Source organism: Pteropus medius, unplaced genomic scaffold (assembly GCF_902729225.1).
Source record: "Pteropus medius unplaced genomic scaffold, Ma_sr-lr_union100, whole genome shotgun sequence".
NCBI classification, from domain to species: Eukaryota; Metazoa; Chordata; class Mammalia; order Chiroptera; family Pteropodidae; genus Pteropus; species Pteropus medius.
In genome coordinates this window covers 443660-456620 of record NW_024344377.1, presented here as the reverse complement: position 1 = coordinate 456620, position 12961 = coordinate 443660, and the positions used below count along the sequence as shown (strand labels likewise).

The window sequence follows — 12961 nt, the reverse complement described above, 5'->3', positions numbered from 1 at the left end:
ATCGCTACCTCCACGTCTCTGCCCAACTCGTCTTTGAGGGCTCAGCACAGACGTTACCTCTCCTAGGACGTCCCCTGATGCCCTGTTCTCAGTGACCTCTGCTGGGGGCCAGAGCCCTCCACCCCACTCTCCCCGCTAGGGCTGGGGCTGCACTGTCCCGCCACCACCGTGACCCGTGACCCAGTGCTGTGCACACAGTGAAATGCCACTCTAAAATATTCCGCTTTGGCCTAAGAATTATTCTGAGCTAAAAGCAACTGACAAAAAAACAGATACAAGAAAAGCCGTCTCTCCTCCCGCTATTTGCCTAAAAGCAAGACGTAAACTTGTAAGGGTGTCTCCCGCCGCCTCTCTATCAGGAAGAACAGAAGCCAGTCACTGGAGACAACTCCAGACGCTTATCAGTCTGAGGCGGCACCAGAGGATGAGACATAACGAACCTTGATAACGCCAGCCCTGGCCTCCCGAGTCCCCTCCCCCCACAGGTTTGCCTTCCCACAATTTGCCGCCCTAGAAACTCAAAGTCTGTTCTATTTTGTCTTGTCACGTCTCTACAAATGTATCGTTCTCTTGTTAAGATGCTGCCTCAGTCCGAGCTCTAACCACCCCTCTGGGTTATGCATCTCTGAGTGCTCCCGTGGGCCTTGCGATGCACAAGTTAGTAAACTGGTTTGTCTTCCTCTTGTTGATCTGTTTTTTTGCTGGTCGAGTTTACAGGGCCGCAGCCAAGGAACATAAGACGGGTCGAGGGAAAAGATGGCTTTACCATCCCTACACGTGAACGACCCCTTTTTAACCAACACGACGGCCTGGTAAAGCAGTATTGTCACCCCCATTTCACGATGAAGCACTGAGTCTCAGAGAAGCTAAGACAGCTGCCCAGAGTCACAGTTAGTAAATGCCTGAGCTGGGAACTGAACCCGCATCCCCGTCTGGCTCCAAAGGCCGCTCCTTCTGTCCGGCACCACCGACCGGATTCTGTGCTTACCTGTGCCCGTGCTGCGTCTTCCCTGCCCAACTACAAGCTCCAGCAGGATGGCCTGGAGTCCCACCTGCTGCCTCTGTAGATCCTGCCTGTGCTAGCGCCCTGCCCTCCGGATGAGATGCCTTCAGAGCAAAGGAGAGGGGGCAAAACCTGTGGACCTTGAACCCACCACCCCTGGGGATTCCAAGCCTCTACCTCAAGCAGATCTGTCTGTGCCTTACCACGTGGCATGCTCAGCAGAGCAAGGCTTGTGCACCACCCCCCAGGGCAGGTAACAGCATTCGCCTCACTGTGGGAGGCTTACCCAGGGCACCAAACCCGCTGAAAAAGCACTTAGAAGAACCCAGAGTGCTACATAGGGTTGGAAAACCATCCCCTATTCATGAATGCTAAATTCACTATTAACAGCTTCTTTTGCATTTAAAAAAAAAAAGACAAGAAATATACGCTATATTCCTGAAGGCAAAAAGGAAAGAAAATTGTTTCCACTGAGACCCTGTCAAAGAAGCATTGAAAGTCACCGGTGGGTAATTTTTAAAACCAACAAAACAGTCCACCATCGGAGAGAATGTGAAGACAATTTGCGAGCTGGGTGTCCTGGCGGCCACCAGTCCCAACGGCACAGTGTGTTCTCGGAGCCTCGCTAGGCAGTAATCTTCCTAAATGCGCCCTCTCCTCCCGCGGAGGGTGGGGAGGGCACTGTAACTGGGGGGTCAGCAGGGAAGAAAGCGGGCGCCGGCTGAAAGGGCCCATCAATTTTTACGCTTCTACATCCATGAAAATTTGTTTTTGCATTAGCCACTGCTCAAAGGCAGGCACGGGGGAGAAGCATTTGCACGTTAAAACGCCTCTCCGTGTTTATATACTAAAACCCCCCACCATGACCCCACTTGCATAATCGTTACAATGTCACCCGTTCCGTGAGGGCCGGCGCCAGGGTACGCACAGGCATGGCATTGTTGAGGCTGTTGTTGTAGACGCAGGCACGCAGTGAATAGTCAAGCATGCAACTTTCAAACAGCTGCAGAGCTTCTGCCACTTTTTCATGGAAGTCGTCTGCAGATTTATTCGAACTTGCAAAGTAGAGATAGTCTGAGTACAACCTGTGAATAAAATAAGCAGATAATTTTACCGCCCGCGGATAAATGGCGCCCCGTTTGGACGACGATGAAAATCAACGTGCAATGACCTTATCTAGTTTCGTTCGTGAAAACTCCTCCGTTGCTCTGTGTTCCCTTGCAGATGGGCCATTTCCCTGCTCCCCTGCATGCCCCAGCCCCGCGCACAGGCTCTCCGGGACTCGGACGTGTCTACGCTGGCCCCAGACGACCACCCGCTTCCTTTGTTCTTTCTAGCCACTCGGGCCACAGCCGTTTTCACGGTAACAGTGACTCTGAAACACCGCTCACCCGAAACCCTACGACAGCAGAGAGGCCAGGAAAATGTTACTCTCCTTCCCGGTCCTCCCTCCGCCGCAGGAGGCCACGAGAACACCTGCTGCTCTCACGGTATCACGATTCCACGTGAAATTTCTGGCCCTTCCACAGACGCTCGAACGTTACAAAAATCATTACGAAATGTCTCTCCTTAGATTGGTAGAGACCTATTCTTTAACACAATGTAAAAACCCCCGCACACCTGCCCGGGGACACCCGCAGGCCTGCATGTAACGGTGCTTTCAAACAGGAACTGACAGTCTCTCCTTGACCAAACTTGACCCAGGCCCCTCTGACCCTTCTTCTCTGAGTCCGAATTTGCTCTGCCCAATTGTAGCCAGAATTCTCCCTCTCTGTATCCGACTGGGCTCGTCCCCCGCAGTCACCCAGGAGACGTCTGGTCACCCCAACCGAACCGCAGCAAGAAGCCTGTCGGGTGGGTTTAGCCAGGATCCCCCTCACCCCTCACGTTTCCTCTTAGTAATTTTCCATCGGCCGACACGCCCAAGTCTCCGCCCCTGCAAAGCCCCATCACAGCTGTCCCCACGCGATGCCACCAAGTCGGCCTGACCGTTCTCGAACGGCTGTCAGAATAGTTTCTTTCTCTCTTTCTTTTCTTTCTTTCTTTGCTCAAGACCTCTGCAAATATATTTTATTGGACTTTCCACATGACGCAGAGTTTTTTTAACCATGGGCTATTTCTTTTGTTTTATAAGACAAACTAAAAATAAACCAAAACACGTTATAACAATGTAATAAGCAAACCCTTCACTTAGGGACCCTTGCTCGACTTCTCCAGCGGTCCTAACTCACAGTCCCACTCCCCAGAGGTCACCATTATCATCCGTTTCTTATATATCCTTCCAGAAATTCTTGGTGCATACTCAAGCATATATCTGCATATTTTATATTTTTTAAAAATAGATGTGTCAGATTATATCAGATGGGATCAGATAATATACTATTATCATGGCATTTTTTGAATCGTTTAATCTGGGGGAATTTTGAGCATCCATAAAAGTAGACAAGACAGTATCCTGCAGCCTGATACAACACGATCTGTTCCGTTGTCACCCAGCAATTTTCTTCTTTAATAGAAGTTCCCAGTGGTGAGCTTCCTCGGCCTTTTTCTCTGATTCTGCTTACAGAGACGGTCTCTACCCCGTTTTCGGTTTTCAAAAATCTCCACTTCGTTTCTTTTTTTTGCCTTTTCAACACACACACCTCCAAGTGAGCCCGCTGCTGTGTCCGACGCCCTTCGCCCGCACGAGCCACAGCTGCTGAAGGATCGGAGCTGCGGGGACCGGCGCCCTGGCTCCACGGCATCACGGTTCGCTCTCCTCCAACATTTTCTGTTTCCTCAACATCTCTTTCCCCTGAAGGCCATTCAGCCCGTCTTATCGCCGTGTGTACCCATGCGCCTGGGGACGTTACCCCTGCCCTGCCAACTGCGCCCAGCACCTCGCCGGTCCCCAGCGCTGGGCCGCACACGCGCCGGCGGAAAGCGCAGTGCCCTTGTCGCACGAGTCCGCTGCACACGCTCGCTCTGCGGCACCCCTCACCGCCGGTGCCGGTCACAGTGGGGGACGAAGGCTTATTACTGACGCGAGCATCGCTTCTAGGGACCAGATCTCCTTCACCTCCAGTGCTGGCACAGTGCCCTCGACGTGGCCCTTTAGAATGTGTCCACTGCCAACATCCACAGAGGACACTTCTGGGAAGTCCTGAGATGTTTACGATCTGCCCACAGGTTGCTCGGTGACTGGTGAGCAGATTCTCCCCAACGTCCGTGCTCGCCGAGTACGCTACCCAGGATGACACACTACATCTGCCTACTACCAGTGTCCCCCACGTGAGCCGTGCCGTTTTCCCTCTTAGAAAACAGGATATCCGTCAGGACTGAAACATGGCACCCACCACCGCAGGGTCAACCACAGCTAGTATAACCTAAAAGGCTGGTGGATGGATGGATGTCAAATCGAGAGGTGCACAGACCGCCAAGCGCAGCTCGCTGTATGTGCCGAGGGGGCTCCGTGCAGTGGGTCTGACGGGGTGTCCCGCCCGGCTCATACACTTCCTATCAGCCCAATCGATACGGCTCAGCCCAAGAAATCATGCCTGTGGAAATTACTAGATGCCTTTGAAACAATCATCACAATCTGCGCTTAATTAGAATTCCAAGTCCAGAGTTCTTACCAAGGACTCCCACGGAACTCCCCAAACTCCTTGGCGGAACTGGAATTCTGGCTCATAAATTACCACCTAAAAACCCAAAAACTTAAGCTTTCCATACTGAGAGTTTATTTTGTGGTAATAACGTTTCTCGTAGACATTTGGCTCATAAATAAAACAAGAGCCCTAAAGCTGCCTCAGTTTTAAATATAAAGTAACTTTGTGAAGAATCTGCTGATTCCACATAATTCTTTAGAGACCATGGAGGGAATTCAGGGACAGCAGGACGTGTCCAGTGTTCCAACCAGGGAAGCCCAGCCCCGCTCAGCTGAGACACCGACTTCCGTCTGTGTGGGGTGACACAAAACAAACTCAGGACCCCACCACCTGTGGGTCAGGTTTTCAGCCTTTGAGAACCAGGCCAGAACGAGGCATGACGTCCCCGGCCCCTCAGGTCTCCCCGGGGCTCTGGATCTGCCCACGGGATGGGCGGTGGGCCTCAGGATTCCCTAGAGCCACATGCAGGCTGGGATGCCTGTCTGTAAGGACAAGTCCTTCGTGCCACACTTTATCGGCAAAAATCTGAGTTGGAACTTTTTGCGCCATAACAATGGCCACCCTCCTATTTGCATTCTGTAGATTCCCCAAAAGACACGTCCATGTCCCAACCCCATCCTATGAATGGCATCTATTTGGAAATAAGATTTGGAATGGGTCCTAAATCCAGCGACTGGTGTCCTCGTGTGAAGAGGAAAGGACACGGACGCGGGGAGACGGCCACGTGAAGGCAGAGGCGGAGATGCGAGCCACGCGTCTGCACAGGAACGGACACCTGGGACTGCTGGAAGCCACCAGAAGCCGGGGGAGAGGCATGGGACAGATTCTCCCTCAGAGCCGCCAGAGGGACTGACCCTGGTGACACCTCGGTTTGGGACTTCCGGTCTCCAGAACCGGGGGAGAATACATTTCTGGTGTTTCAAGCCACCAAATTGGTGGTGACGTGTTGTGGCAGCCACGGGAAACTCACACGGATTCTAAACCCCAGTTTCCAGGAAGACTGACGGTTCTCGAGTACCTCTCTCCCGCCGTCAGGCCCTGGGAGAGTCACCTGACTGTGCGAGAGGACGGTGGCCACGTGGCCAGCTTTCCCTCGCAGAAACAAGGCGGCCAGAAGCAAAACGTGGGCTCCTGCTTTCGGGTCCCCCTCGAAAGTCAGGCTGATGCTTCGTAAGAATGTCTGCAGTAAACACTGCCAGGGGGTCTCCACAACCACCCTCCCGGGGAAAAGGGGCAGGTAAATGACCTGGATGCGTGAAAGCCACTGGATGGGTCAAAACCATTCAGAAAATATTGAGGACAGCAAATGTATCGAGAATAAGTATCCAATGGACCTCAAAAAGCTGGAGCAGTCACACTTACGTAACAGGTTGAAATGTAAAGAGATGAAGCCGAACATCCATGTTTTAGTGTTTAAATCAAGCAAACAATGAAGAAGTAGGAGAAAGAGGCCAACGAGGAAAATATACAAGGGGCTTAGTTGGCATAAACTCATAATTAATCACCATAGAACCGCAGGGACACCGAAGCAACCTCAGGATGCATTAATAGAGGTAAGGCACTGAGGATGTGGGAGGGTGTTGCTCTGCTCCACCGTGGCAGGTCAAGACCCCAAAGGACATGTGCCTTCTGTGTTGGGAGCCAAACAGTGAGGAGGAAGGAGCTGCTCCAGCCGGAGGAGCAGGACTCAGCAGGAAGGATGCCAGTTTCAAAGGCTAAAAGGCTGTCCAGAGCTGGGAGGAGATCTGTCCCATACTCCTGAAGGGCTGACCAGAGAATAGAAGGTTCGGGAAGAAAACCGGTTTGAGTCAAGGAAACATGCCTCCAGCTGGCCAGAAGTGAGTGGCCCCAGCGGCAGGAGCCGCCGAGGCTGGAGAGGGGGAGGGGCCCCAGGCAGAGTGAAGGCCAGCTGACTGGCCTCAAGTTTGGGGGCTGCCAAGCCCCTTCCTGCAGAACCACCTCATTTTCTTACTCTTAAACCATCCCAGATGGGTGTTACATTTGGCCAGGACCGTTTCCAACAGCAATTCCAAATATAAGCCCAAATGCACCGGGGCCGTCTGTGCCCGTTTATTTTAGAAGTTGCCGGGGCCGGCCCCGTGACGGCAGGCCCGTGCCCACAGGGTGTCCCTCAGGTCCTTTCCTGTGCGCTGCAGGGCCCCAGGCTCCCGGCCCTGCTGGAGGGACAGTGGGGTTGGATGTGTGTGTTGGGGGGCAGGGGCTCCTTAAATTGGTACCTCTGGAAGGAACCATGTCTCTCTCCACAGAGACAAAGGAGTGGCTGCGAGCTTGACGTAAAACCCTGACGGTTACCCCAAGGCCACTGCTGAATTTGTCCAATGGCACTGGAACAGAGGCGGGCGTACAGATCACCATGAAAACGGGCAGCGCGGCGCTGGGGGCCTCCGCCAGGCCCGGCTCGCGCGAGTGACATCTGGGCTCGGCTCCCAGAATCCTCTCGGCGTCCACCCCTGACACAGCCGCCTGAGGTTACCGAGGGCTGTCCCTTCCCGGGCCATGTGCTAGGTGCTGCCAAGTGTGTTCCCCCCACATTCACCACCAGCCCATGCGATACTCCGACGGCCATCGATCGCTTGTGACAAGAAATCTGACACTTAGAGGGATTAAGAAAATTCTGAGGTCACGTGGCCCAGGTTTGGGGGCTGTGCCCCAAACACACCCAGGTCCGCCTGACCCCAAACCACCTGACCCAACGGGACGTGGCCCATGGCCTCATAGTTTACGGACAGAGCCAAATCGACAGCTGGCTAGAGTGAGGCGCTGGCCGTCTGAGCCAGTGGTTTATGGTTTTCGTTTGTTTCGATGTTTTTTTTCTTTTAGGTGCAGAGTGATCTGGAAAAGTCAATTCTGTTACAGGACTACTTAGTAAGGTACAGGAGACTGAAAAGCCATTACAACGTGTGATAGAACAGCAAACAAATATTCAGCATGAACCCGAGGGACTTCAGTGCCACCGGCAGGTAAAGCAGATATCGTATGGAACATCCCATCGGGATCTAGACAATTAGAGCAACAGGAAGTAGGTGTTCAGGTCTCCATCGTAATTTCAGGACTCACCGCATGGCCCTTTATCACTTGGATAAGCTAATTAATATTCATTGGCAATCGCAATCACTCACTTGATTTCAACAGTTTTCGTTCTTAAATGATGATATGCTTATTAACTGGCCTTCGCTCCCCGTGGAGACCCTGCAAGTTCGAGCTCAAATATCACTAGTTTGGTGAGTCCTCTCCCTGTGCTGGTTTCTCCTCCTTTTATAATATTTTTGTTCATGCTATTTTTAAATTAAGATATAATCTGCATACCATAAAATTTGCCCTTTTCAACGTGAACAATTCAGTAGCGTTTAGTACGTACATGCACCGAATTGTGCCACCACCACCACCCTCCAGTCCAAGAGCATTTCTGCAGCCCCCAAAAGTGGCAGTTCCCAGAGGGGCTCGTATCGGAAGTCACTCGGATCGTAAAGTGAAAAGGCACAGGAAGTTCAAGTTGCAGTGGCAAGTTCAAGTCAGACGAGCGCGGGCTCTCGGCGGCCTTGAGCTGCACCCACTCATCCAGTCGCTGGTCCCCACAGTGCACGTCTCAGCACCATGCTCTGGGGAAAGGCCCGGTGGATGCTGACTCCTGGGCTGGCTCACCCTGGGCCACGCTGGTCCCGACCTCCCTGTGCTTCTCCAGCACCGCCGGCCAGCTCCTCAAGGACACACATGTGAACAGTGCCAGCTCCTCAACCAGAAGCCCCCAAGAGGAGGGCACACTCACGTCTTCCACCTCACGCCCCCGCTCCCCAAAGACACGGAGGTTACCAAAATGAAAGCCAGAGCAGCCCCTCATCATTCTCCATTTGCAGGCATCCAGATTCAAATCACTGATCAATAACTTCCCAAGCTCTGATAAAAATCCCATCAATAATGATTATATATATATATTTCCTACAAGGAAAAAAGTCTATTTAACGATGCTGGGAAGGAGGCCTTTTTGTCCCACCGATTCCCAAACCGTGAATATCTCATCACAAGGGACAATGAAGCAAAAGTGACCAAGCAAGCTCATTTGGAGGGGATGTTTAGAGTCACCTTCGGCTGTATATGTGGGTGACACTGATGAAGTTCATTTTCTGACGGATAAGTACACCCAGGTTTGGGCTTAAAAATAGACACATGGATGCAAAGCTCCTGGTTCACTGGGGCCATTTGGGTGGTCTTTCTTCCCTTGACTTCGAGTGGGGTTCTGGGTCCACCTTGGCTTCTTCCTGAGCATCCAATCCCCAGTCTTTGGCAAATGTTCGTGGAATGGAAGGTCAGACCTCTCAGGGGCGATACCAAATGCCCCTTTTGTCTAGGCGCCCGGTGTGGCCGACAAAGCACTTTCACAGGATCCAGCGATCTGGGCATCAGGTGTCCACCGGTGAGAAAGGGCAGGCGCACAGAGGATCGGACCCTACCCTCGGCTGAGGCCGCGGCATAGCCAGGCCGAGGTCCCGGCGTGCGGAACCGCACTGCAGAGCATAGGCCACTGCACCCCAGGGCTGGCCCACACAGGATATGTGCTGCCACCCGCTCCCCAGAACTCGTGGTTGGAGAGGTCCCTGAACTCCACCTGGTGGCCCAGAATCAACACCAAGGGCCTTCCCGACCCCGGCCTCTCACACGTCACCTCTGAATGTCCGCCAACGGAGAAATAACGGGCCCTTCTCCCCGCGTCCCCGCTACACAGAGCCGCCCTTTGCAAACGGTCCTGTGGGAATACTCAAGACTGCCAAGGACTTTGTAAACACTTCCCAAAAACACAAACGGTGTTAAACACAGGAATTTTCAGCATGATGGCCGCGCCCCCACCAATGAGACGCGGGCCCTCGCCAGCCGTCACGCTGACTGGCCTTCAGAGAACGCCTCGCGGGCCGAGCTGTCAGGCCTGGCCACAGCCGGCTCTCCCCCCGCGACAAGGACTGAGGCCAAACCCCTGGCCTTTGGGTGGCTCACAGTTCAGCCCCATAAAAGTGACCTCGCCCCACTCACAGGACCCACATAAAGGTGAGTCAGTAACGCCCAGACAAGCAGCTTCTGAGAAGCAAAATGCCTGAATTCACCAGAAAACTAATAGGCAGCTTAGAGACACTCAGCTACAGTCTTCTTCGAGAAGGCTGCTTATAATTCTTAATCCTCCAAAGTACTGAAGGGAAAAGGTGAGAGCTGGAGGCGGGGTGCGAAACGATCTGTGGCTGTTGTCACGACTCTGACCGGCTCTCCCCACTCCGCCTCCTGCCCACCTGGGAGCTCTCCTAATTTCCCTTTGAGATGGATGATGTTAATAATTAATCCATCCGCGCTTTTTAATGCTTGCGCATCTGTTACAGGGAATGCCAGCTCTCCTCTTCTGCCTGAGAACCCGTCTACGGCACCAAATCGGTGCTTCCGGAGACCTGGAGAAGTTGGGGTGTTTGGAGGGCTTTAGTGCTGGCTGAGTAGCAAGAGAGATGCTGAAGTCGGAGTCCACAGTGATTCAAAAGCATCAGTCCAGCTCGGCTCCCTGCAAAGCATGCCGGTTATTCCCCTGGGGCGGGCATCTTGCTCTCTCTGATGGGGAGATAAGTGAATAAGCTGAGTCCGGGCTTAAGAACCCACAAAGACTGGGGGCCTTACTACTTACAGAGCTTTGCAAGAGTGGAGAGTCATCCCGTTGATGGCTCACAGTCCAATCCCTCTCAGAAACTGCTCCCCTGGAAAGGCCAGCCACACACCAAAGTTAAGCCTCCCCAGGGCAGAACTTAGCTGATGGCTGGTGGGTGGAAGATGTCTCGCTGGGGACAACTTTGAAGGCCATCTCAGCCCCAGAGCCCCCGGTGGGGTCAGATCCGGCCCCACCCCTCCCTCTGCCTGTCCTGCCCCGTCACGCCCCACCACGTTTCAAAGAGTTGTTTCACATGCAGTTTTTATCATCCTTCTGCACAGAAATCGGTGTCTCAGAGTCTGCCTCCTGGGACCCAGCCTACGACAGGGGTGAAAAGCATGGCTCCTCAGTCAGACTGACATGGGATCAAACCTCAGCCTGGCCGCTTACCTACCATGCGACTGTGCATAGGTGCCTTTACCCCCACTGAGCCCACACACCTCACCTGTGAGCACATCACTACAGTGCTCTCGACTGCTCGCAAACCTTAAAAGAGGCAATTCCTGGCGAGGGCTTGGCACAGAGCCAGGTTCATGCTAGGTCGCATCGCTGAGGGCCATCCCCACCTCCTTGACCCGACAGGCTCCAGGGCAGACAGAAAGGATTCTTCTCTCCGATGCAGGCACTGCATCTGGCACATCGCAGGTGCTCAACCAGTGTCTCCTGAGAGAGCTGGTACGTGCTCGATTTGCTTATTATTATTTGCGACGACAAGGACCGAATAGTAATAGCTAATCATTCTTTCCACTTTTCCTGCACCATTGAAATATGTTACCTCTATTAAGTCATTTAATTCTCACAACCTGAGAGGTAGGAACCATTTCTCCCCATTTCACCGATGAGGAAATGAGGCACAGAGAGGTTACATAACTTGTCCGAGGTCACACAGCCAGGGCGTGGCAGGTTCCAGACCATCGGCTCCCCTGGGGCTGTGTCTCTGTTGCCATGATCTTGGTTCGCTGGCTGCTCATCACCCCGCCACCCCCTCTGCAGATGCAGTAGAAGCCATGAACCCAGGATTCCTGCACCAAGGTTCAGCGCTGCGGCCACCCTCCCTCCAAACGACTGACAGCGTGTGAACGAACGTCTTTGACTAAGGGCCTCCCTCCTTCCTTCCGTCCCTAGTTTATCTTCATAAATTGATTAATTATATAACCAGTCCAGTGGTTGTTAAGTATCAGTTTACATAAGCAGATGAAGGAAACAACGCCCCAGGTTCCCAGGCGCTTGGGCCGAAATCAAGTTCATACTCTTAACTGAGCTGAGCTGTCCTTCCCTTTTGACCTATCATCCTAAAATGTGAAAAGCAAAGTTCCCGTGGTGGCCGTTTCTGGGCATTGCATTAAGACTACACGCAGAATTTAACCCAAAATACAGAGACGGTAAAATCCTTAACAGATGGAGCCTGACAACTCTCTAGATGTCCCTTAAATGAACTACGCCAGAGGGGTCAGCACCTTCCAGCCATCTTTCCCATTTCAAAAAGGCTGTAACTGCCTCTGAATTAAGAGGCAAACTCCTCTATCAACCATCTCACAAATGAAGAGGCAGCAGGCTCACGTGAGGTGCACTGAAAAGAACAATCTTTTCCACTTGAGAACTGAATCAAATGAAAAAAATCTGCTTGTACTGGTGGCTTCATTTTAATTAACTGGGACAATGTAGCCAATGAATGCTTCAATTGAGTTTTAAATTACTGTTATTCCTTACACAGAGAAACTTGCAACAAGAATTCTTGAACGGCCCAGGCCATGAGAACCATCCATCCACTTGCCACGAATCCTTTCTTCACCTCCAAAAAATACATGTACTTACCATCTACGTCCTTCTCTGCAAACGTAAAAGCGACTGATTTGATTTTGCTTATAATTCCAACATTTTCAAAACCCCTACCTTTGATCAATTATAGAATAAAAGCTAAATGTAAATCTAAAACTAAAAATAAAAGTTCCCCCCTTATCTCCAAGCCAATTTGTAGAAGGAAATGAATAATTTGGCCCAATCCCACGGGCAGCTAGCAACCCAGAGAACCTCCCACTTACAGAGTACAAGGTCACAGAATGACGGACGCAGCTAATGGCCTGGGACCCAATGAGACTATGGAAACTTGGGGTCTGAGTGTTTGTTTCTTCAAGAGTGACCTAACCACCCCGATATCTATCCTCCTTTCTGGCTGGGGTGGGAAACGAGCCAGACACTTCAGATAGGCCATGAGTCACGGGTTCTAAAAGGAGGAAATTCCTATTGTCACATATTTTTATAAATGTTTAAAAAGCGATGGGACAGCTGCTGCGATCAGCAACCCACACGGGGACCACGCATGTGACACGCGCTCCACCACACACGCCCGCAGAGACCGAGCACGTGACACGCGCTCGCCGCACACGCCCGCAGAGACCGAGCACGTGACACGCGCTCCACCGCACACGGGAGGCCCTGCCATGACGCACGACGCCACGGTGGCCATTAGTCCTCTCCTGGCTGCCGGGCCCCAGTGCCTGGGGGGCCAGAAAGTGGAACGGAGAACAGGTTTGGTGGGTGACGTCTACGGTGGTCCCGGGACCCCCGCTTCTTGGTAGCCACACCCAGTAATGTCCTCCTCTTAAGTGTGGCCTG

The 12961-nt window shown here is 52.5% G+C and overlaps 1 protein-coding gene across 8 annotated transcripts in view; it reads right to left on the bottom strand.

Moving 5' to 3' along the window:
* CHST15 (carbohydrate sulfotransferase 15) overlaps window positions 1-12961 on the bottom strand; it is an 82667-nt gene that overhangs the window by 8607 nt on the left and 61099 nt on the right. For all 8 annotated transcript variants that reach the window (XM_039870775.1, XM_039870770.1, XM_039870774.1 and 5 more), the window contains exon 6: window positions 1932-2088. In XM_039870775.1, the coding sequence (XP_039726709.1) occupies window positions 1932-2088 (157 nt within the window). The remainder of the gene's footprint in view (window positions 1-1931; window positions 2089-12961) is intronic.